At 40.7% G+C, this 25,019-nt stretch overlaps 2 protein-coding genes across 4 annotated transcripts in view; one reads left to right on the top strand and one right to left on the bottom strand.

The window, feature by feature from the left end:
- plagl2 (pleiomorphic adenoma gene-like 2) overlaps positions 1-14,852 on the bottom strand; it is a 27,535-nt gene extending 12,683 nt beyond the window's left edge. Inside the window, exon 1 of the mRNA XM_088368408.1 lies at positions 14,577-14,852. The gene's annotated coding sequence lies outside the window, so the exon portion shown is untranslated. The remainder of the gene's footprint in view (positions 1-14,576) is intronic.
- On the top strand, positions 14,535-25,019 carry pofut1 (protein O-fucosyltransferase 1). 3 transcript variants are annotated; one of them, XM_088368411.1, is made up of 8 exons: positions 14,535-14,819; positions 18,072-18,180; positions 21,221-21,342; positions 21,678-21,860; positions 22,951-23,063; positions 23,471-23,663; positions 23,903-24,145; positions 24,357-25,019. In XM_088368411.1, exons 3-8 carry the CDS (start codon positions 21,274-21,276, stop codon positions 24,639-24,641), a joined length of 1,086 nt encoding a protein of 361 aa, XP_088224537.1. In that variant the 5' UTR covers positions 14,535-14,819; positions 18,072-18,180; positions 21,221-21,273; the 3' UTR covers positions 24,642-25,019. The 3 variants fall into 3 exon arrangements, with proteins under 3 accessions (XP_088224537.1, XP_088224536.1, XP_088224535.1); XM_088368410.1 differs by lacking the exon at positions 14,535-14,819 and adding an exon at positions 16,357-16,483; XM_088368409.1 differs by lacking the exons at positions 14,535-14,819; positions 18,072-18,180 and adding an exon at positions 20,896-21,065.

Genomic DNA, 25,019 nt, shown 5'->3' with positions numbered 1-25,019 from the left:
CATAGATAATGTTTTGAAATGATTTGGCATTTGAATAGCGGTGTGTAAGACTTTTCTTTACTACCCACTGCACTTTAATGTAAGCAAAATAAAAAAATATGGCAAGGGGAGTGTTGTACCATAATATTTTTGCTCAGTTATTATTCATAATTACTAACAGTGCTGTTTGTATATATACTGTATAAGATATATTTAAGTAACATACAAAACAAACCATGTGTACGAGACACATGGAACAAACTACGTGTTGACACATGGGAGGAATGTTTTTTTTATATGCGTGTGTGTGTGTGTGTGTGTGTGTGTGTGTGTGTGTGTGTGTGTGTGTGTGTGTGTGTGTGTGTGTGTGTGTGTGTGTGTGTGTGTGTGCGTGTGTGCGTGTGTAGAGGGAATTCTGGGGAAAGCCCTGGTAGGGAGTCCCGGCCATGACACGGAGCAGCCGGAGATGTGGGCACGGTGCCAGCGGGCGTCACGCCAGTCGCACGACCCTGCTCCACCACCGCCCTCAACCCCTTCTTGTCATGTGTGAAGAGCTAAAAGTGCAAACATGCACACTTTTACCTCCTCTGTCCTTTACTTTGTAAATCACATGCTGTGTGGAGTCCAAAATTAGTCAGTTTTGCTTGTGGTGTTTTTAAAGGGGGATAAAAAAAATCCACTTAGGTAGGATACCTATCAGTATAAATACAGTCCACTCTATCTGATGTGATGTTTGTTTTACTTGATATTTGTCCTTCAGCAATCCTAAAATGAAATTCAATATATGAATTAAATGTGAATGAAAGTCAACACAAGTCAATATAAAAGTGAAGTCTGGCAAAAACGGTCATGCAGATGAACATTATTTTCCTGGCATGTCGCATGTTTCCAGGCAGACAATAACGTTAACAAACCAGATTTTAGCCTTATTTGAGAAAGTATTGTTTATCTATGTTACAGAAAATTCATTTTAAATATGAAAAGAAAATTCCAACTCATTATTTCAATTTATATAGTGCGCATTTGATTTAATGAAAATAACGTTTTTTTTTTCCCAACTATATACCGTGTTTTCACAGTGTATTGCTCAACTATTAGTACCGAATTGGATTGTCACCTGTGAAAAAATTGAGAGCCAATTACTGTGCGAACGAACGTGTGGCATGTTGCATCGAGCCGCTGCGACTCACTTTTGTTTCGCCGAGCTGCTGCTGTCTGTGTGTTTCACATGGGGTCAGCAACAAACAATCTCCAAGTTTGGCAACGTCAGCGTCACTTAAAACAACAGGCATTGTTAGGGCAGCTTTGCTTTATACAAATCTACAGGTTGTAACATGTAGCGCTCTTTCATAATCGTATTCTCTATTTTCTTCAAATTTTATTTTAGTACAAACTTTCTTTTGACTAATGAATGCACTTAAACCCTCGCCAATCATTCTGTGTGTTTTTCCAAAGTGAACAGAGTACTCATGTGTGTGACTGCTAATGGCTGCGTTTTTTGTAACACAGACACAAATGTGCAGAAAGTTGAGTGGATGTTGACTAATGATGACGTCACTCATACTTTTTCAGTACTAAAGCGAGAACTATGGTTTTCCAACAATCTGAGACAATGAACAATTGTCTCCCCGAAAAGGTCGTCAAAATGTCTTAACGTGAAAACAAACACGTTTAGTAAGGCTCTATCCACCACATGGGCGAAATGCAAAATTAAACGGTAAACAATGTTATTAACACCTAAACACATACTTGTGGTTAGTCAGCATCAAGCTCTGCACTTCATATCAAATACTACGAGTGAATAAAAGTTAGTAAAGTCGATCAGTGGAACAGTCTTTTCAACGCCAAGTGTGTGCACGCTTGGTCAGAGGTAGTCTCTTGTAGAATAACATTCTTGCATAAACGGGGCCTTTGAAAAATGGGCAATGGGAAGAAGCCTGCATTCCTAACGTGATCATGTTCTGTGAATGTGAGGCTTCAGGCACCCGACGGTGACTGACAGCAGTATGACGGAAGATTAGAGGGGACTCAACAAGGACAAGATAAATATGAGAACCGTAAGGGTACCAATAAGGTACATATTTGCCTAGAAATAGTCCAACTGGCACCTAGTGGATGTCATTTAAATGTTGGGAGTTGTTTTTTTTTCACACATGGATCCTCTTTTATGAAACAAGTCGTCTCGTAAGGAATTCATAGCTGTACTTTTGTAAATACTGCACTTTGTTGCATGTTGGGGGGAATTTTCCATCAAAGCAAAGCTACAAAATTGTTTGCATGTGCTTTCAATTACAGTTCTCAATAGGCCAAAATTGCAATCGGCAGGTTGAACTTGACTAGAAAATTGGAGTGCAAGAATCTGAACATGGTCAGTACAGGCAACTGTCATGTGCCTTATAACTGACACCGCACTGAACAAAAACATCACCAACAAAAGATGACATCATTAGCAAAATAACATAAAGTCCATGTCATAATTGTACGAGTATTAGGAACACTGACAGGGTGTAATAGAGATAAAGGCCTAAGGATACTGCACACATTCAAAAGTCTTGAAAAAAAGATTGTAACCAGGATTCTCTCAACTGTCAAAGCGATACACTTGCTGTCAAATATGGACAAAGTGAGACAGTAACAGATTAATTATTTTGGGGGATACGCTATGCAAATGCTAAAAATGTTTAATCCCAAGCGATGCCAAAGTACAAAAACAGAAGAAAAAAACGGAGTTACTCATTAACACACCATTTTCCTTCGGAGTTCTACCAGCCAACATCATTACTGGCACCACCCCTTCCCAAAGATTAAAAAAAAAACATCCATTGAATGATGAGGATGCCAGAGGGTGGTCTTCAATGTGCGTGTGTGTGGGGGGGCTGTTGGACTCGCTAAGAAAGCCTTAGGTTTCAAGATGGACTCAAATAGTTTACAGATTGTCCAGCATCCGTCTCAAACTCTCTGGTCCATGTTTTTTCATGAACCTCAAGGCCCTTTAGTGTGGTGCAATGCATGCCGTCAAAAAATTAGACCGCAGAGGGATGCCAATTTTTTAGTATAATAATAAACATGACAGACCAAAGGTTTGTGTGTCTCAACGATCTGGAGAGTTATGATGAATGTTTCTCCCATATTTGGGTAGTTTATGTCTTTTTTTTTTTCTCACATTTTTATTCTCTTTTTGTGATCACCATCTTCCCACGCCATCAACCAAATAGCGTCGCTTCTGCGTACATCCCGTGAAAGGTGGCACATAAACATCCTTTTGCAGTCTTGCATTTTGAAGAGTTGGAATGAGACGCAAAAGGTGAACAATATCTTGCAAATTGCACGTGTTCATGTGCAAGTGCATATGTGTCTGTTGTGTATGTACGCTGAGGCCTTCAATGCCCGTGCATTCCCAAGTATGCGGTGCACTTTTCTAGTTGTGGTGTTGTATTTACTGACGTTATGCAAGATGACACTTCTTACGAATAAGGAACAGTTGCGCTACAGTAATTGCATTACACATCTATGTTGCACGCGCATGTGGCTGTGTAACATATTTTTGTACTGTTGAGTATTTTTTTAAAAGAAGAATTGCTACTTTTACCCCTTTACATTGAGCTTCATTCTGCTTGTTCCTTTTATTCTATGTATCTATTATTGGCCAGATTAAGATCATTTGGACATGTATACAGAGGAGGAACAGTACACATATCAGCGGAAAGATACTTGAAAAGTAGCGCCAAAGAGGAAGACCAAAGAGATTTATGGTGAGGAAAGACTTGTAGATAGTAGCAATTAAGAGGAGGAGATACAGAGGACAGGTCAAGATAGAAGATGATTTGCTGTGGCGACTCCTGCCTGAATGTGAATGGGGTTAAGTCAAAAGCCAAAGTAGAAGAAGGTCTAATAAGTGTGTTAAGAGCTAATGCACAAATAACACAACACTTGCACAAACATATGCTGTAATGGAAACGTGGAATTTCCCTGTGTGGAACAAATCTTATTTTATCTAATCTTATCTTTTCCATGAAGTCTCAAATATACCGTTGAACACTAAAAACGAAAATAAAACTTGTATTATACATTCCTATTTCTATTATTATTCTTATTGTTTATTTTTATTTTTTTCTCAATGCTTTAATTTACTCCGTAACTCAAAAAATTAACGGATGGCAACCCCCACCCCATGAATCTGTAGAATTTTTCATAGATACGTACAGGCCCACAAGCAAATGCAAAGTCCAATAGCCAGGGCCGAAAAACGCGGAACAACCCGGCCGACCCAAGTGGCGCGTCGAGTGAGCCCGAGATGTGACGAGTTTGGCTGGACTCGCTTGGGCTTTGGGAGGAGAGTGGGGTGTGTGGGGAGTGGAGCTTGAGGGAGAAGGTGTCACGTGACCGAGTCCAGCAGAGAGCGTTATAATAGGCCCCCTCTCGGAGCTGAGAGGCAGAGGCTGGATCTGAACCAGAATCCCTCTACCACACACAGGCTGGCCATTGTTGCCTATTCACTGCACTCCATCTCGGTCCACTTTATCATTCAATTAGGACAGCTTTCACAGCGCACACCACAGAAAAGAGGCCTTCAATCAAACTGAAAACTTCACACTGGCCTCGGAGGGGACGCCGCGAAAGGGACTCGCCGTTGTCGGCCCACTTTCTCTTCTCCAACTTGTTGCCCGATGAGCGCTGAGTGGGAGGGAGGAAGAGGAGCAGAGAATGGATGCAGAGATGTGAAGGACGAGTAGGAGCGAGGAGGAAGTTCTGTACATGTTTGGTACCACGTGTATGTTTACAAAGCTGGTGGAATGTGTGGAGTGGGAGAGGGGTTAAATTTGGTAATGGCTACGGAGGGGGGACGGGGGTAAAGGGGGGGGGGGCAAACCAAAGCTGGGGAAGAAGAATGGCACAGAGGAGCCCTCTTGAAGGAAGTAATGAGACGTAGAAGTATGCTTGAGAAACGAGGCAAAAGTGATCAAAACGTGAGCCATGTCCATAAACACCTTAGAGAAACAAGTACATGATGTTAACACGTTCAAGCGCTCAGAGACATCCAGCAAGGCTTAAACATTTGTTACCTGTGAAATCAATTCATTCGTTCATTTTGCGTGTAACTCCAGTGAGATGTTATTTTTCCCTCTACCAATTCCAATTCCATCACTTCAAACTTCATTTTGTGCCTGCGGAACTCAGTCTAAATTTCCATGGAAAAAAGCATTAGAGCTAGGTCAAGTGCAAAAACCTCCTTTAAACTTTTACACCTTGCTACACAAGGAACAACAGCACTATTGGAAGGAAGAAGACATTTAGCACCCGCGATTGTCAGACCCAAGCAGTGTGCACCGCTACTGTCTTAACATAACAGTTTACAGTTCGCCCGGACTACTAAAGCTAGTTGGTTGTCATGGTAATGATGATCTAATTTTGCTATCTGCTGTTCATGTGGCGCCTTCATGCATATTTCCTCAAGTCTGCAAAAGCTAATGGAAAACAAAACACTTCCTCTTTTTTTTTTTTTTTAATCTTTTCACTATGAGAAATTAAGAGGACATTAAATAAAGATGTTTCTTGACCTGGACTACTGGTGTTGCAATTGTTTAAGAAAAATATTCAATGGGTGCTTTCCCAAAGGGTGTGGAAATAGCCCACGAATCTTAGTCATTGGAAGAAGTTGTATGCTTTAATTTATTGGGTGCAGGATGGTGAGCAGGGTGGGGTGGCCAAGACCTTCATAAAAATCACTTTAGAGGAAGGAAGAGGGGATGTGTCATCAGACATGGAGGCTACATTCTGCTCCCCTCATATTTTTACATAGCTCGCTCACATTCTGCAGGACAGCAGTCACTGGACCCAACTATGTGTGTGAGTGTGTGTACGTGTGTGTGAGTCATGTGTTCATCCGTCTGTGTATCAAGTTTCATACCAACTTAGCTGAATCAGAACTTAGCATCTGCACTACTGTAGAGTGCATCCACATAACTGTGTGCTGAATCACATGTTAAAACCAAGACAAAGTCCAGATGTTTGAGTCATACATGTGCATCGACCACACTCACCAGATTGGATTGGTTTTCACATATTATAAGGTGCTGGTCAAATTTGAGTATACATTGTATTTCTAAAAAAAATAAATGAACACGTAAACAACACAATGTAACTCCATTTCTGAAATGTTCTAGTATACACCAATCCAATTTGAAACAACTGCAGAGGTGCCTTGACTTACAAGTTTATACCAATAGCAATTATTAAAATGAGTTTTGATAAGTAAAATATCCCTCTGCAGTATTTTTTTTTTAAAAAACGTAGAGTAGTAAGATATTTAATAATAGATTGTAAAGCATTTGTGCAATTTGTGCATCATGGCTTCTGTTGTGTTCTTCCTTGTAGTGTGTGCATCTTGGTCACCAAGTGGAAGTATAATAAATAGAGACATACCACACAGAGGTGATTATTGATGATTAAACATAGAAGACACAACTAATAAAGAAAATTTATTGTCATTATAAACAAGGCTTCTTTAAAAATAGCTTGCAATCGTGTCACTCGTTTAAAAAAAATGTTTTTAGCTACTATCATTTCCACTCTCAACTAACTCATACCAATAGCCCTTCCTCCTTTCCCAGGTTAGTCTGAATGTAAGATGAAGCACAAACCTGTCCTAACCTCTTTAAACTTTAGGGCCTAAAGTAGTGCTGCACTTAGAGCGGGCAGCCTATTAATAAATGTGCTGCAGACAGCCTGGCGGAAATGGCCTCAGGGGTGTAAACTTAACCTAGGAAGAGAGGGATGCATGAAGGACCAAACACAGAAGCACAGGATGGATTGACTTTAAATATGTGGAAAGATGAACTAAAGATGTTCATGACTTCTCATGGATCATTAGTGGTGCTATGACTTGTCAAGGTGACTTGACCCCTGGCAAAGGGTGATGATGCTAATCTTTAGAGCTAACTTTAGGGGTGTAAGAAAAAGTGATTGGAATCAGAAAATCCATCCATCCATCCATCCATCCATCCATCCATCCATCCATCCATCCATCCATCCATCCATCCATCCATCCATCCATCCATCCATCCATCCATCCATCCATCCATCCATCCATCTATTCTATTTTGGTTTGGAAAGAAAGACTCAATTGAGAAGCCCTTTAAGATGTTTCTGTAATTACGGGCATTGTAAATAAATTTGACTTGACTTAATTCTGAGATGTGCTGTTCCATTTATGCCATAGGGACAATAAAAAAACAGTTCCTTAATTAACCCCCTACAGGTATTTATGTGTATGTTTGTAGTCCTGTGTGTTAGTAAACAAACGATAACATGCATTGTGTAACAATGAAAGGGACAAGTTCGGAATCGTATGTACTATTCCCAAACACTGCAGGTAAGTTCTTTGAAGAAAGCACATGAGGGGGGGGGGGGATTTGCACCCCCACACCTCAATAGCAGCCATATAAGTCTTGCACCCCCACCCCTCAATAGCAGCCGCATAGGCCTGAGTAATGTCTGAACATCCGGAGGTATGTAGATTGGAGTAAACCAAGGGTGCCGCTTGATGGATGGATGGATGTAGGTTCTGAAAAGCCACAGCTGCCTGGCTCTTCGTAGAAACAGAGCCACAAAGAAAAGTGGCAGTATGCATTTCAAGCATTGAGCATCCTCTTACTATTTCTGACTGGCATTCTGCAGGGTCAGGCAGAGTGTATGCTGCACCAAAAAAAAAAAACATCTGTGCAGTGTTGAAGCAATGTGAGGATGCATTATTGACATATGCATTATACTAAGGAAATACAGCTAAGCCTCAATTTTTTGTGGACTTTAGGGTGTAGAATTTGGGAATCGTGTTAACCCCGAAAGCCCGTTATTTAGAAAGTCTTGGAATTGGAGAAAAATTCTGACCCATGCCTATGTGCCATGTACAATGTGTGACGTTGTACATGTGTGACAATGACAACAAAGATCTATTCTATCTTCTATTCTATGAGTGTATCGGGAAATTGCAGAAGCGAATTACGTACTAAGTTACACGTGTTTGCACTTGGGGAATGACATCATTGTTCTGGTTAAAAATTAATACGATATAATTCACCATGTAGTTTTTGTTGGGTCGTTACCCGACCTCTGCTTACTGCGGGTAGGTTTGTTCCATTGTGCAACCTTTATGTTATTGCTGTGGACCCTTTAAGAGAGATGGACAACAGGTTGACAGAAGTTTTGCAGCGCCATGTTACTGAGGAACACGTTGCGTAGTCAAAAGTAAAAACTGCCTCTTGTCTTTTCACAAGGAAATGTCTACATTTAAAATGCGACAAAAAAAAATGGGGGGGGGGTCCATGACCAAACTGCGCTAGACAGAAAGTCGCGTAGAATTGAAGCGTGTAAAATCGAGAAATTAATTCGAGACAGCAAACTGCAACACAATTGATTAGTCACATTACTGATTAATATCGCTCCGTGTACTTGTTACTAGTCAGAGTTCTGTAAACAATGTGCATTAAATTATTTGTGCACTCAAATTTGCCACCAACACCCACTAAATACTATTTGCTTGGCAACCTCAGGCAGAGGAGCTCGACTGCCCAAACATAAGAAAGCGGTGCGTGACAATGTGTTCCACTGTAGTATGAGTGGCGTAACAAGTGTGGAAGGGTTAGTGTGGCTGAACAGTGTGAAGTTTAACACCCAAGAGTGACTGCCGCGGTCATGTTTCATCAAATGATCACAACACGCAATGTCCCACAGTACTCTGCTTTGGTAAGTTCTGACTGAAAGTGACTAGTCATAACAAAAAAATCCCAAGTTTAGTGGTGATGCAACAACAAGTAATACCTACTTGTTTGGTCTGACACCTGAGTTTAGTCACATAATGTTTTGCTGTTATAAAACTTATGTGTGTGTGGTTCTAATGATTTGAGTAAAAATTGAATGATTTTGTAAAAAATATATATATATTTTTAAGCTTGTGTATCACCAATGCTACTCAAGTGCGAAACCATTGCATTGTGTATTTGTTATTAATCAGTGATCGATTGGCAAATTATGACATTACAACCAATGACCGATTGTGCCAAATATCTGCTAATCCAATCGATTATTTAATGTACATATAGCAAACGCACATTTCAAACTTGTTTCATGAATCCCTCATGCGAGGAGGTGCACAAGTTGTAGATATTTATATTAAAAAAAATGCAGTGAAACAAAGAGCTAGAAATAGATTTTTAAAAAACTAAAGTATTTAATAAAAAGAGCACAAGTCCAAGTTAACAGTGAATATTAGCTACTCAATAGTACTCTCTGCCAACAATCCGATCCCGGATCGGCAGCAAAATGTATACCGCCTGCACCTCCCGCCCCAGCAATCTACATACTAGTTCAGCAGAAGTAGCGGATGAGGCTTTAGTGCGATGCTGCTAATAAATAAACAAGCTGCCACAAACATAAACTCCTTGGTGGAGGTCAAACATATCGTACTGTCCCATGACACAGAATACACGCGTGTAAACACTCAAATCAAGTATGTTCGCAACACAAGTAGACAAACTCATGCTGGGATGCATCCGCTCTTGTGAAGAGCGGCGTACTCCATTTCACTTCTTTATAAACTTCCCGCAGTCGTGCGAAAACAACAAACACCAACAATCCTCTTGTAGCCCCGTCAGTGACAGAAAAACATCCATTCTCGAATGAACCCGTTGTCCTCGGCCACCTCCTCTCCCCCCCCCCTTCTTTCCTGGCCCATCCCTGCTTGCAGAAGGTGAAGCGGTACAAAGAAAAGGGATTTCAGCTTTTCCGATTCTTCCCTGGTTATTAAGTGCCATTTGTCCCCACAGAGGGCTGTCCTTTCCATTAACCCAACTGATGCTCTTTTCTCATGGAAATCAGCCTGCTGTTGCCTCCTCCACCAGCAGCACTGCCGCTGCACACAGTGAGAGCAAAGAATTGTGGGGGATTTTTCAAAGACCTAAGACCTCCCTCCAGCTCAAAAGCAGCTACAGCTTACACACAAACATGCACTCACGTACACGCGCTTTTAGCACATCTGCCACGCACCATCCATTAATACGGGTGAGGTATCAAAAATGGCCGACTCACAAGCTTGCAAAGTTCCGCCTCCGACCACACGGGCTAGGCAAGCACAAGAGGCAAGTTAAATGAAATTTACAGTAGGTGTTTTTCTATTTGACCATAACGGTAAACACAGGTTAGCATTTGTCACATTTGTGTTTTTGTATGAAAAAACATGTCCGTGCCTTCCTGGCATCTCTGGGCCTAACAAGGCAAAATACATAGAAGGAAATTTTCCGAATGACTGTTTCTTAATTTCACGTGAGATACATTTTTTTTGTGGAAAAAGAATCAAGCTTTTCCCCATCCAAGCACTATCTATTCAAGCTTTTGCCACTGTTCCTCTTGACCATAATAAAAGATCAGCAGTCGTTGGGCATGTGAGTCATAGCATCATTTTATGATTGGCTGTTGGTTGCCAGGTAAAGAGCAAGCTCTTTGGACCTGATGAAACTGAACTAACAGTCAATCAATAAAGCCAAATATTCCCATCCACGCGCATGTACACTCCCCATGTACATATGTCACACCAAGACGTGAGTGCCAGTCGAACATTGTTCTGTGACAATACACACGTAATATGTTATAGCCTCTTCTGACTAAAACCCCAAAATTCCATTTTTGCTGTTAATTCTTACCGGACAATTTGCAATGCAAATCGAGTCAGCCCTAGTTTTAAAACAGATGAAGTTGTTGCTTATAAAAATTCCATAGGAAGAAGAAAAATTTTAAAAAATAATGGAAAAGATCCTTTTTGAAAACTTTTCAGCCCTACTATTACAACTAACCGTCATGTGTCAACATTTTTTGAAAGCTTAACTGCCAATTAAGGCCTTGTTTTTAGATTCATGGATTCAATGCCCTTACAGACTTTTTTAAGAATCTGCAGGAACACTTGAGGTGTGACAACGACAACAAAGGCACTGTCTTGTGATAAAAACTCACTTCCATATCCTTATTTTGTAGCTGCAGGCCTCAACGTGAGTGGAGCAAGTTAGAACAACACTAACGGCCCTCATGTTTGGGCACCTTCACGTAGAAAAGAAGTATAGCATGTCAACATATTCTGCGAGTATTATTGTTTTCCCTTGCAAGCCATCGACCAATAACCTTATGAAGTCATGCGGCATGCTTTGAATTTCTTGCAGATTAGATGGCTGTCTTAAGTCCCTCGACTTCACATCAAAAGATTGGGCACCTTTATGGAAACGACAACAAGTTGCACATTCTGTCGACAGGCCGGAGCAAGTGTGAGCACATACTCGAGGCAAATGACGGCCATTTATGACTGCAGTTGCAAAATAGTGAACCTCTATTTCCCCGGGAAAGGGGTCGAGCCAAATAGAGAAAAATTTAAAGGGGAAAGCCTGTTTTCTGATTGTTTGTGGAATATGAATTCAATGAAAATCCGCCTGTTTTCATCCATCTCAGGGGCCGGCCATATCGCCACTCGCTGTCGACTAAAAATGACATCACAGTTTCCAGGTCTCAGCTCACAAGCAATCACGGCTCACCAGTTTTCTGAAGGTGAAATGTGATTGGTGGAATTGACCACCGACATGCCTTCCATTGTGGAAGCAGGGCCTGGAAACTCTGAGGTGGACTCTCCAGTCTCTGGGGTCGAAGTCACTGAAGTAGTTAAAAAAACTCCTTGGAGGCAAGGCCCCTGGGGTGGATGAGATCCGCCCGGAGTTCTTAAAGGCTCTGGATGTTGTGGGGCTGTCCTGGCTGACACGCCTCTACAGCATTGCGTGGACATCGGGGACGGTGCCTCTGGATTGGCAGACTAGGGTGGTGGTTCCCCTCTTTAAGAAGGGGGACCGGAGGGTGTGTTCCAACTACAGAAGAATCACACTCCTCAGCCTCCCTGGTAAGGTCTATTCAGGGGTGCTGGAGAGGAGAGTCCGTCAGGAGGTCGAATCTCGGATTCAGGAGGAGCAGTGTGGTTTTCGTCCTGGCCGTGGAAAAGTGGACCGGCTCTATACCCTCGGCATGATCCTCGAGGGTGCATGGCTCAACCAGTCCACATGTGTTTTGTGGATTTGGAGAACACCGTGTCCCTCGCGAAGTTCTGTGGAGGATGCTTCGGGAGTACGGGTGCTGAACCAACTGATAAGGGCGGTTCAGTCCCTGTATCATCGATGACAGAGTTTGGTCCGCATTTCCGGCAATAAATCGGATTCGTTCCCAGTGAGTTTTGGACTCTGCCAAGGCTGCCCTTTGTCACCGATTCTGTTCATAACTTTTATGGACAGAATTCCTAGGCGCAGCCGAGGTGTTGAGGGTGTCTGGTTTGGGGGACCTCAGTATTGCATCTCTGCTTTTCGCAGACGACGTGGTGCTGTTGGCTTCTTCAAGCTGTGATCTCCAGCTCTCACTGGAGCGGTTCGCAGCCGAGTGTGAAGCGGTCGGGATAAGGATCAGCACCTCCAGATCTGAGTCCATGGTCCTCGGAAAAGGGGGGAATGCCCTCTCCAGATCGGGGATGAGATCCTGCCCCAAGTGGCGGAGTTCAAACATCTTGGGGTCTTGTTCACGAGTGTGAGCAGGATGGAGCGTGAGATCGACAGGCAGGATGGAGCGTGAGTTGGGTTGTGACCCAAGACCTGACAACTGTGATGTCATTTTCAGTCAACACCAAGGAGCAAAATGGCCAAGGAGCAAAATGGCCGCCCCTCGAGATGCATAAAAACAGCTTAATTTTGCTTCTTAACTCGTATTCCACAAATGCAATATTAATCAGAATGCCATGTGTAGACTAGTGGAGGCACAGACAACATATTGCAAATAAAATGTTTGTGTTGACTCCCCTTTAAGTAATTGATACCGCCACAAAAAAGTTTGAACTTTTCCATATATATTGCAAGTTATATAGTTATAAATATATATACTCACTCCTGTATATATATAGGAGTATATATATTTGTTAGATTCAACTTTTTAATAAGTGCAGCAGGGTAAAAAGATACAGTACACATGCAAAGACTCTCCATAACTGATTTAGCCAATCAGAGCGTCGCTATTCTTTTTCTAGTCGTTGATTGACGGTTGTCTTCCGTCAGTGAATGCACAGCGTGCTGCCCACCTGGTGGTCACTTCCGTATTTCCCAAGCTGTAATGTAACATCAGCGGAGTGTCATCCTGACATTTTTGTGCACTGCAGTTCCAAAACAACATTGATGGAGCTCACCCAGGTATACAAAAGAAGAAACAAAGCCACCCAGCAGCAACTGCTCATAGCCGTACAGCAACAATAACATAGAAGGGCTGAAACCATAATAATGGGTAATGTACTGCAGTGCCCATGCAAGTGCAACATTTTGGACAGTCAATTACACATTTGCCATTCTTTTACAAATATGACACCCTGATTTTAACCTTGAAATTGGACATTGCTGCAACATCATCGACGTCAACATTGTGAGTACACATTGTAATTTGTAGAATATTTTTATGTCATCCATTTATCTTTTTCTTTCGTCATGTACTATGCATGTTTACATGTGTTTGCATTGCTCTATAAATGTGTTTATAGATACTAAAAATTAAATTTAAGTTAAATGCACCATGCCTTGGGTTAGGGACATGGATTTTACTGACTGCAGGGCGATGGAGGGGGATTTGCTGTACTGTACTTTCATGACACCAATAACTACTTTGCTTTTACAAGAGTCTTTGATGCCATCTTGTGGCATCTTGGTAAATTTCAGAAAGAGCTCAAAAAATAAGTGAGTTTCTCATGAATAGTGGAACTTGTGAGTAACTCCAATTAAGCAGTGATTTTACAGTCCAGGAGTGAGATACTTAAATTCAACTAAACATAAGGGTATATTTATTTTATGTGTGAAATGACCACTGGCAATGTGTTAGACACTCCTCCACTTGTTCTACTTCAAGAAAATACAAACGCGGTCGCGCACACGCGCGCGCACGCGCAGGCCAAAGGAACAAAAACATCCGAGGAGCCACAAACATGACACAAGCCACGAGGAGGGCAGTTACATACGTGTGGTCGACACATCTCCAAGCTTAATGAGCGACGTGACAAGTGAACGCACCATCACCACAAAATACATGAAAACCAGCAGTTTAATTCCCGGGCACCAACAAGACCCAATTAAAATCTACTTTCAACATTTATACACCCTCCCATAATCTCGAAAACACACCGGACGGACCTTACATTCCCAAAATGGCCTGAAACTCAACGACTTGCTCTAAAATAAAAGAGCGCTAGTGACGTGCACAAAAGTGTCGCGATCATTTTTTTAGCGACTATTTGTAGTGCTGTTAAATGTCTAGTCACACACACACACAGAGAGAGAAGTACGCCACAAATGACGCAAAGGCCAATGGCGCTTATTTAGTAATACCAACACATCCATAACAAGGCAAGCGTCGCGCAAGTCGAAGTGCACGTCAGCTGGACGCCGTCAAAGTTGCGTAAAAGGTGTCCCAAACACACACACGAGCACAACAACGTGCAAACACAATATGCGAAGGAGGGGAGGGGGGAGGAAAAAAAGAAGCAGTTTACCCACCAAAAAGTTTCCAGCACTGCATTAGTCAACTTTCACTTGGAGCCCAGGGAAGCGTCCATCCCGAGTAGAAAGCCACCGTGGGAGAGACCCACGCCACCAACTCCACGCACGCTCTTCGATGTCTTCGTTGCTTGTTTTTAAATAATTTATACGATTTTTTTTCCCCTCCCAATAATTTAGATATACGGGACCTGGGAGTGAGTGTGTGTGGCTCTCTTCAGGCTGCAGCCGAGTTCGGGGGCGGTAAGCATTGTGGGAGTGTGACGTCAGGGCACTTTCACAAACTTTTTTTTCACTCGGGGCCAGATTACTGTGAGTTGTTTTTTTAACACCCACCCGCAGCCAAACTCTGATCGGTTAAAATACCTGTACATTGGCTCGGCATTATTTCTTTAAATAATACATTTGTAATAAATTGTCAGATTTAAATCTCAAGACAAAACAATATTAAATTAGAAATAATTGTAAAAATCATTTAACTTCAGAACGCAGCCAATCCAAATGCAACAATTTCTAAATGTTCAATTACGTTCCATTAACCATTGCACAACAGTCACTCGCCAATGACAAGCATGTGCTCAAATTCTTAACAAACAATCTCCTTGTGCGTCAGATTAAAAGAAATATTTCACATTTGCATATGAATGTTTGGTAATGAAGTTCACAGTTTAGAACATATTCATTATAGGACCATTTTATAATTGTATACTTCATCGTTTAAAATAAATTCAAATGTGCAATTAGCAGCTGGTGTAACAGGCTGAAATTCAACTTTAAAAAACATTTTAACATGCAATTACTCACCTACACATTGACTTTACATTCTATCTTAAATTATATGACCAATAAAATACCCAAATAGGCTTAAATTCAGAGTGCAGCAAAATTACATTCAATAAAATTGCTGCCATTTGAGTGGATTACGCTGACATCTGAAATTATTGAATGAAAACATTCACATAAGCTTTCTGACATAATAATAATAATAATAATAATAATAATAATAATAATAATAATAATAATAATAATAATATCATAATCATCATAATCATAGAATAACAAATTACTTTATTTTATTATTTATAATATTCATTTATTATATCATAAATAATTTCGGACCATAAGCCATTTTAACTTTTTAATGACTTATATATATAATGAATAATAAATGTATAATTAGTAAACCTACTTTTTCACACTTTGCCTGTAATTCGTTCCTCAGTGCGTGTACGTGCATGGGTCGTGCGACTTGTGTTGTAGAGGGGGTGAAAGAATTACTTCCAGGGCACATCAACTCGTTTCCTCGTCACCCCCTCCTCCCCCGAAGCCCACCACAGGCTCATGGAGCCCGCGGGGGGAACATGTTTGTGAAGCCAGGGAGCGCGGCGGTAGGGGGGATCGACCCTGATGCCTTCAGGTTCCTCAAGTTATACGCAAAAATATTCCCTTTATTATAAACATCCAAGCATTGTTGTGAACAATTGCACCCACCTGCGATTTATATGACCATTTGTATTTTTCAACACGTTAGACACGAATAACCTAGTCTATACTGCGTTTAGAATCTCATTTGATTTGCAATACTTTCTCATGTATATATTATTATAACCCTAAACCTAAATATTTAGTGAAGTTAGACACTTTCATATTGCTTCTAGTCAGAATCCGAATAATCAATATATTCGTTTGATGTTTCGCTGATTATACTGGGGTTTTTTTTTCTTCCAAAAGTCATAATAAAATTTCATATTTCCGATTGTTATTGAAGGCACCGTAGGCCTTTTTCTCCAGTGGACACGCCCCCAAAACGCAACAGTTGTACCTGATGTTGGCTCTCACTTCTGCTTTTTCTGGTAATCGGGTGAAAATAGTGACCGTAGTCAATTTTTGGGAACTAAAATGTACAGGTAGTGTTTTAACAAATAATTTCTGTATTTCAGCTTATAGAAGGGTTGCTGATTTTGTTGTTGCAGGTTTTAATCGGAATAGTCGTGTAAAGTTTTCGTTTCAAGGACTAAATCAAATGAAAAGGCGTTTTCAGTTACTACAATGAGCAACGACGAAATTCAGAGGAAGTTAGTTTGATTGTTTTCATAATAATTTTGCAATAAAATGTCGTTTCAAACAAACTATTTTTACTTCCTTAAAATCTAAGTACAATTTAAAGTTTAACACTGGTGGAAATTGTGAGATTGTGTTTTAGTTATTATACACTCAATTAAAAGTGACAGATGTGAGATTGTGTTTTAATTATTAAACACTCAATTAAAAGTGACAGATTTTTTATCATTTGAAATTATTGTGACACTTTTCCCCTAAAAACGAATATTGACAGAATCTGAAATGCAAAGAGTAGGAGATAAAAGTTCAAATGGCAAGTAAAACCGTCTTGCTCATTTTAGGAACTCAACATAATGACATCATTTAATGTTTATTCTAAAATACCTTTTTGCAATAAGGATTTTGTTTGTTTGTTTTTTAAGAAATGATTAAAAACAGATGAAAAGACATTAAATGTATTAAACTATTTTAAAACCAAACAGATGAAGAGGAAGGTTTCTGATATTAAAGGAATTTCACACAACTTAAAAAAAAAAAAAAACTGTGACTAATGCATTTGGATAACAAAAAGTCACATGTCTAAAATTTGCAAAGGCTTATGAACAGCATTTTATAGTCAACTCCTGGCACTGATTTCTGCTTCTATTCAAGTTGCACATGCACATGCTTTTTCATTTGGCCAAGCAGTCCTCCAGGACAAAATTGTTCTTACACGACAAACAATATACACCTCTTGCAAATGTCTGACTTTAATTGTTGCTATTTGTCCATTAATGAGCTACCGAGACATGAAGAAATGTGTTGGGAAAAAAGTGCTGTCAAAAACACTTTAGAATGGCTCCAAATCATTAACCGCTGTTTTAAATACTTTTCTCAATATTATTTAATATATCCTTCCATGTTGGAGCTAACAAACAATTCTTGACAAGAGAAATGCCATCTTGTTGGCAGCGTGGTTCGACTCTACTGATGTACCCTACTGAAAGCGAGTCCTCAAGGTACAACTGCAGTATATTTTGTGTGTGTTGCACACCACATGAAAAATTTGGTCACAGACACGTCAGCATGCAAGGAGAGATGTCAGAGTGCAGGAGAATGCTAGAAGTGCGGCACCTCTTGAGCTATATTGAGTTCTTGTGCTAGTTGGGTTTTTTTTCCTTGTCAACACCCGCTGCTTTGAAAGCCTAAAACATGAATGTCATTCTAGTGATTTTCACCAAGCATTTTGATTTTATTTATTCTTTTCAGTCATCGGGTTTCTGCAAAAACACGTTAGTCATGATAAAAATATTGCCTTGTGGCGAGAAGTTCACCCCCCGCCCCCCCTGTTCTCTTTATGCTTGTGTGTTTTACTTGGGTATCTTCTCCTTGTCCGACAACCCCTGGCTACAGATTGAACTGCAATGTAATGACTGACTTCCTTTTCTTCCTCAGTCCAGCTTCCACAGAAGCTCCTTCTCTCCCTCACCTTTTCACGGATGACAACCTCATCCGTCGTGATGACTTCCTGTAAGAAAAGCTTTGACATTGGCGTCTGCTCAAGGTAACTCGTCCTCTTGTGTCATTCCAACTCACCTTTGTCCTCACACCTCCTTCCTGCACTCACCTAAGTGTCATTTCAAACACAGGTGCACGTCGCGACACTTCAGACACTCCTTCACTCCAATTAGTTCACATCTGGAGTTTGTTTGCACGCCAGCAAAATAACCCGCACTCCCCTCGAAACGATAATGATGATGTGTGTGTGTGTTTTTACCAGTTGTGTTTTGTAAAACAGATGGGTGGTTTGCTTCAGAGTAGACTGTACGATTAACAGCCACCAAATGTTGGGAAAATGCTACAAGATGAGGGATGGAATATTGCTATCGTTGCACATACACTAAATGGGCACAAGTATTGGAATACATTCTCTCGATATGACGTGAAAAGTGAGAAAAAAGTGGTGGTTCCCTGATGAATTGTCAAGTTTCCACACTTCTGGGAAGTCTCTCTGCAAGATCTTGGAGTGTGTCTGTGGGAATTTTTGTCCGTTTGTTTGGTCAATGTTAGCTGTTGAACATAAGAGAAGGCTTGCACAGGCCTTGCTTTGTACATTGAGAAAAGAAAAGGCCATCCCTAAACTGATCCCATAAAATTGGACACATTTATCCGTCCATTCTGTGTACGACTTGCCTTGTTCAGTGTCGCAAGAGCCTTTCCCAGATGACTTCAGGCAAAAGGTCAACTACACACCAATAGGTCATAAGTCAACCACAGGCTATGCAGACAGTCATTCACACTGTTGCAATGCTGCATAGAAGCCTTAAAATTAACCAACAGACAGGATTGGCAGCATACATTTGTCAAAATATCTTGGTAAGATGAAGACTTATGACCAAAGGACAACTGAGGGCTACAGTCCATAATTTCAATTCATTGGTTAAAAGTTAGTTTACTGTGATTGGATGGCATCTAGCCCAGTGTGTCAGCTGGCAAAGGCCCCGGCTTACCCATGACCCGAATGTGGATAAGCAGTTAAATGGTGGATAAATAGAAATAACCTCAACAAAAATAAAACATGACTCATGGTGTTCAGTATATATAATGCTTCAGTACAAAATGTACTATAGAAATTACTAGTTGTGGAAAACAGTAAGGATTATTTTATTCAATGTTTTATTTGTATTTTTTAATCATTTAATTTTGATTTCTTTGTGCAGCAAGGTAAAATAGTGGTTAGCGCATTTCAGTCGCATTTGAGAAGCCCAGGGTTCATATCTTGTTTGAATTTAAGTTCGACCATACCCTCTCACACTTTCAAACAGTAGAACTGACCCTCCCCCAGACCAGCCTTATGCAAAAGGTAAATGTATACTGTGGTCTAATCTAATGGCTGCCGATGTACTAAGTGGACGCTGATCAGCTGAGGTCTATCTTAGCCCAGCATGGTCTGTTCTATGATGAGGTGGACCATCAGGTTTCATGGGAGGCTCTGCAGCATGTTGATAAGGATGGGTGGAACATGTGCACTGCAGGTTTTAGTCCAGCTGAGTCACTGAAACGCCGCCTGGTGGATGATAGACGACAAGACTGGATCGCCATTGAAGCTAAAAATAGCTTTCTTTTTAGACCACTAAAAAAAGACATATTACATAGTGTCATGTTAGCGTCTATATCGGTCTAGCTAGCCTGTAACTGATTAATTTCAACATTTGTTTTGCGCCTGGGCTCCCACTGTTGTGAAAGGCAATTGCAATTGTTGTTTCTGTTGTAACAGTGCCTTAAAAGGCGCCTTATAAATAAAATGTATTATTATTATAATTATTATTATTATTTATTATTATTATTAAATTTAAAAAATGGTGGTAAATATAATAAAAAAAAGGTTCAGGAATTGAGTCGAGCAATGAATTGAGCTAGAAAGGACAGGCTCCTGCAATTTGTAAATTGTTTCCTCCAATCATCAGCCCACCAAAGAACAGCAAATGTGGAAAGAACTTTGTGCATGCTGCTCATCCAGCCAAATGGGCACCTTTTAACAGAATAACGTGTGTTAGGGAAAAAACGTCATAGCAGAAAAATACTGAACAATGACATTTTTATGTTAACAAATGCAATTTAAGTACTATAGACTACAATACAGAATAATGAATTGTTTGCATGTGTTTTATTGTCATTGGGTCACCTGAAGAAAACTGCCCCCCCCAACTCCATTCATAGAAGGCTGAGAGTTATGTCTCGCTGCATTGTTATCACTGCTGTCATCTCAAACAATGAAAAACAGTGTGCGTTGGAGGGGTGGGGGAAGTGCATTCGCAGGAAAGGAAGGAAACAACAGCCAGCTGCCGAGCATCAAAACGAGATTTACTGAATGCAAAGAGAGAAAGACTACGTTTGAGTGGAAATAGTTTCAACACTGGATTGTCACGGATTGCATTCAAATGCTTTCAAGTCAAATGATATATAACTGTTTTCTGAAATGTAATTCATTCATATACATGTAATATAGAAATTGTATTGTATTATTTGATTAAAATTCAGAATAACTAAAATTATTGATATTTAAATCAAAGTTTTTAATGAATAATTGGTAATATGATAATAAAGGTTGCATAAACCTGAATACATCGCAAAAAGGCAAAATATGCAAAACATGTTTGCCCGGGTTTTATTGTGAATTGAATTTACAACAGAACCAGCAGTATGCTTTTTGTCCTGTAGGTGGAAGCACATGCTTTAATAGTCTTGACGCCAATAAACGAAGAAGGAAAAGTGTGCGCACTGCATTCTGGGATATGTTATGAATTACGATGGCGGTGTGGGGACTACCGTCTCACGCTTTCACGCTGACTTGTTTTCTTTGTTCAATCTTGCAACAAACTTGTCGGACCACCGCCAAAGAACTGAAGTGGGACGATAATGGATATGTGTTGTACTGTCCGTGCATGGGTAATAAACACTTTTTTTCCAAGGCATTTATTATAACCAGAAACCATATTCGTTGCACTAAATCGTTCTTTGTAGCTCCACCGTGCATAAAATCACGTTCAGCGAAAAGAAAACCAAAACACGCCTCAAACATTGAAACGTGTTCCTGTGTTCAGGTCGCTTTGGGAACCAGGCAGACCACTTCCTGGGTTCTCTGGCTTTTGCCAAGATGTTAAACCGAACCCTGGCAGTCCCCCCGTGGATCGTTTATCGCCACCACAGACCGCCTGCCACCAATGTAAGTTTGTCTCTCATTGCCCTATGGCCATTCCACTCTAAAGGCAACATGAAAAAACAAGAAGTGGATTTGTTCCCCCTGGAATCATTGTCTATCGCCCGCAATTGGGATTTCCACTTGCTTTGTTTAATAACCTTTGCGGTGCATACACATTGACATTCAAGAACAGTTGGAGGATGTCCTCGAGCCTATCTTTTAAAAGGCCATGTAAACTTTACTTACTTGGGCTCCAGGCCATCTACTTGGGTCATCCCAGTATAAAGTTGTTCTAAATCCTCCCTGTGCATAATTTCATGAGTTTTATGATCTGTGATTTTTCTCGACTATTCATTCAGGTCCATGTTCCCTATAGTGAGTTCTTCAAACTCGAGGCCCTGTCGGCCTATCATCGCGTGGTGGCTTTGGAGGTCTTCATGAAGGAACTGGCTGACAAACACTGGCCCAGAGGGCAGAGGAAAGCCTACTGCTTTGAGGCAGCGGCTCAGCGGAGTGCAGATAAACGATCTTGTCCCATGAAGGTACAGTGGATGTGTGAATGTGTGGGAGGAAGGGTAAAGAGTAGCATGGTACACACTTAAAGATAAATAACCCCAACCCTTAAAAGGGTTTTTAAATGTGAGCAATAACACATGACGATGATGTGCAATTGATATGACAAAAAAAAAATACACCACGCCTTTGCGTCCAACTCGAGTTTTTTTTTTTTTTTGCTCATGAGGTTATCTTGAGTTGTGATGAACATCAATTGAATCCTAAGTGAAGAGTCTTGTTTCCCACTCAGAAGAACTATAGATTTTGGCGTAAATATAGCATTTTGTGGAATGGTATCAAACGCTGTCCTCTCGTGGCAACAAGCTACCAGTTTGGTATTTTTCATTGTACGTAGTTGGTTTTTATTTCGATAGTTTTAGAATTAGTTGTTCGATTATAGTAGTTTTAGTATTTTAATATGTTGTAGTGGCCGAGTGCAAGAAAAAAGTCAGAATATTGTGGAATAAAGACAACTACTGTTCTCAAAGAAATATTTGACCTTCTTCCACACAGCCACACAATACCAAAATACATACATTTTAAACCAAACCCTAAAAACTCATCTATGATATTAATTGACGTAGACAAAATAGAAGGACATTTTTTCTATAACTATTGTGTTAGTTTTATAAACATAAATTGTCGTTTGTTAGTTTCCGTTTTTAAAGTTGTTTTTGTCTCATCAATTAATTATCTTTTTAATATTAGTTTGAGTTATATTCAGTTAGTTTTTGTTAAGTATTATATTCTTGCTGTACTGTAATGTTTCCTAACTATGACCAAAGCAAGTTACATAGTATATTACATTTAGGAAAAAACACATTTATATGTGTGTTTGTGTGCCATGACTTGTGTTGTATGGAAGGTAACAGGTGGATACACAGCTATGTACCTACTGCCATCGAGTAGAACATTTCATTGTTGGGCTTGCTGGCAGCCATAGTACAAAAACAACAACAAACCCATCAATTATAAATAAATAATACTTTTTGGATGATGTGAAATTGGGTAATGTGCCGAGGCATAGTTGTTGTGAATGACTGCTCTGATTTGTGTGGATGGTTCTGGTCTTTTCAGGATGGGAATCCATTTGGCCAGTTCTGGGATTATGTCGGCGTGGAATTTGACGAGTCGGTGTTATTTAGCGGGATTTCTTTCAGTGCTTACCACCAGCAGCAGTGGATGAAAAAGTGAGTACGACTTTTTTATTTGACTTTTAGAATTTTTTTTTTGATTGGGGCAAAAGTGAGTGTGTGACTTGACTGCAGCTCGCATGCGTTCAGCAAGTTTGAAGGACAAGGATGAAGTTGAGCTATGCCTTCTTTAAGAAGCAAATCTTCCACAGTGTGTACTTTTAAAACAATCTCTTTTATTTTTAATTTTTTTTATATAAATCTTATAATCATTTATTTTTAATTTTTATTTTCCTCATTGTTAAGCATGAAAATTAGTGAAATGTTCATCCCGTGTTATTTGCTTTAGTTTTCTGTTAATTTATGATAAAGATTTCTATTCAAAGGCTGAACTTAAACTATATATGAGGAAGCTCCACGTGCGTTTTCGACTGAGTTTGTAAACATTTCGATACAACCGCCAGGTTCCCAGCTAACGAGCACCCGGTCCTGGCCCTGCCTGGAGCTCCCGCCCAGTTCCCGGTGGTGGAGGAGCACGTTAGCCTGCAACGTTTCGTAGTGTGGTCAGACAAGATGGCGGCAGAGGGACAAGAGCACATCGCTGCCCTCCTGACTCGGCCCTATGTTGGCGTTCACTTGAGGATTGGCAGTGACTGGGTGAGATGTTGTTAGACATGAACCTCCCACGAGCATCAAACAAAATCGATTCAGTGTCCTTTTAAAAAAATAAGTTGAGAGTTGTGCCATCGAGTTCATCTTCTCATAGTCAGCCTTTGTTTACACACGGCCAGGCATATTTTTTTCAGGTTGTTAAGGATAATTTTGCATGTGAGAATTTTTCATGTATCAACCATGCCTTTTGTCATTCCACCATCCTGCTGTATTCTTTCTTAAAGCAAAACGCCTGCAAATTGCTGAAGAGCGGCGATGCCGGGCCTCATTTCATGGCCTCGCCTCAGTGCGTGGGCTACAAGCGGCAGACGGCGCTTCCCCTCACCACCACCATGTGCCTGCCTGACCTGGCCGAGATCCGCAGGGCCGTCAAGCTGTGGGTGGAAAAGACCTCGGCTCACTCCGTCTACATCGCCACTGATTCGGAGTCCCACAGCGGTGACATTGAGAATCTCTTTAAGGGCAAGGTGATGAAACTGTTTGACAAGTCACTCAAATTGCTCCTGGCTTGTCCGTCGCATTGTAACAATTTAAAAATGCTAGAAAGTAGCTAATAATGTTCAACAGTTGAGATTCTGAATTCCTCTCGAAAAGAGGCATATAAGGCATTTTTTCTCCCACAATTTAAAACAGATGCCTCTCGAGGGATAGTTGGAAAATGTTGTTTTCTCGCTGCAGGTTAAAGTAGTGAGCCTGCAACCTGAGTCTCCCCAACTGGACCTGTACATTTTAGCCCAAGCGGACCACTTTATTGGGAACTGCGTCTCATCCTTTACTGCCTTTGTCAAGAGAGAAAGGGACATGCACAACCTCCCCTCCTCCTTTTTTGGCATGGACCAACCCGGGCATGGTGAACCAGTCTGCACCGGCACTCAAACTACCTCAGAGATGGTACGGCAACACAGCTTGGATGAACAATATTGCGGAAATCCCGAATCCAGCTGCAGTAAAGACGTGAACTAAGTACAGTGGCTGAGATAACTAAAAAGAGAAAACACTACTACAAATAGCCACGAAACAAGTGGAAATTCCTGCAAACGGCCACAACAGAGGTTAAAGACAAAGTGATGAGAGTGGCTAGCATGTTTTAGTGTAATGCCATATAGAACTATAAAGATGGAGCGAAAGAGCTAGAATTAGCAAAACAATTCAAACTGAATTTTGTATCAGTTTGTATCAGACACAGTGATGAAGGAGTTAAGCACCGTTTGCGGTCATGTACACTATGTGTCATATGGAATGCTTTCATATGAGAGAAGATGATGCGCAGAGGCGACAAGGAGGCTTATGCTGCAGCAAAGATTAGTTAGGACTTTCCAATAAACCATAAAGATTAGTTAA

Source organism: Syngnathus floridae, chromosome 2 (assembly GCF_059516105.1).
Source record: "Syngnathus floridae isolate MCC-2025c chromosome 2, RoL_Sflo_1.0, whole genome shotgun sequence".
NCBI classification, from domain to species: Eukaryota; Metazoa; Chordata; class Actinopteri; order Syngnathiformes; family Syngnathidae; genus Syngnathus; species Syngnathus floridae.
This window is presented reverse-complemented; position numbering and strand designations above follow the sequence as displayed.

Excerpts from the sequence above, each read along its gene's own strand:
- pofut1 (XM_088368409.1), top strand. The coding sequence starts at position 20,927 with ATGGCGGTGTGGGGACTACCGTCTCACGCTTTCACGCTGACTTGTTTT. Across the intron at positions 21,066-21,220 it reads GTTGTACTGTCCGTGCATGG|GTCGCTTTGGGAACCAGGCA; the intron begins GTAATAAACACT and ends TCCTGTGTTCAG. Across the intron at positions 23,664-23,902 it reads TGAGGATTGGCAGTGACTGG|CAAAACGCCTGCAAATTGCT; the intron begins GTGAGATGTTGT and ends TCTTTCTTAAAG.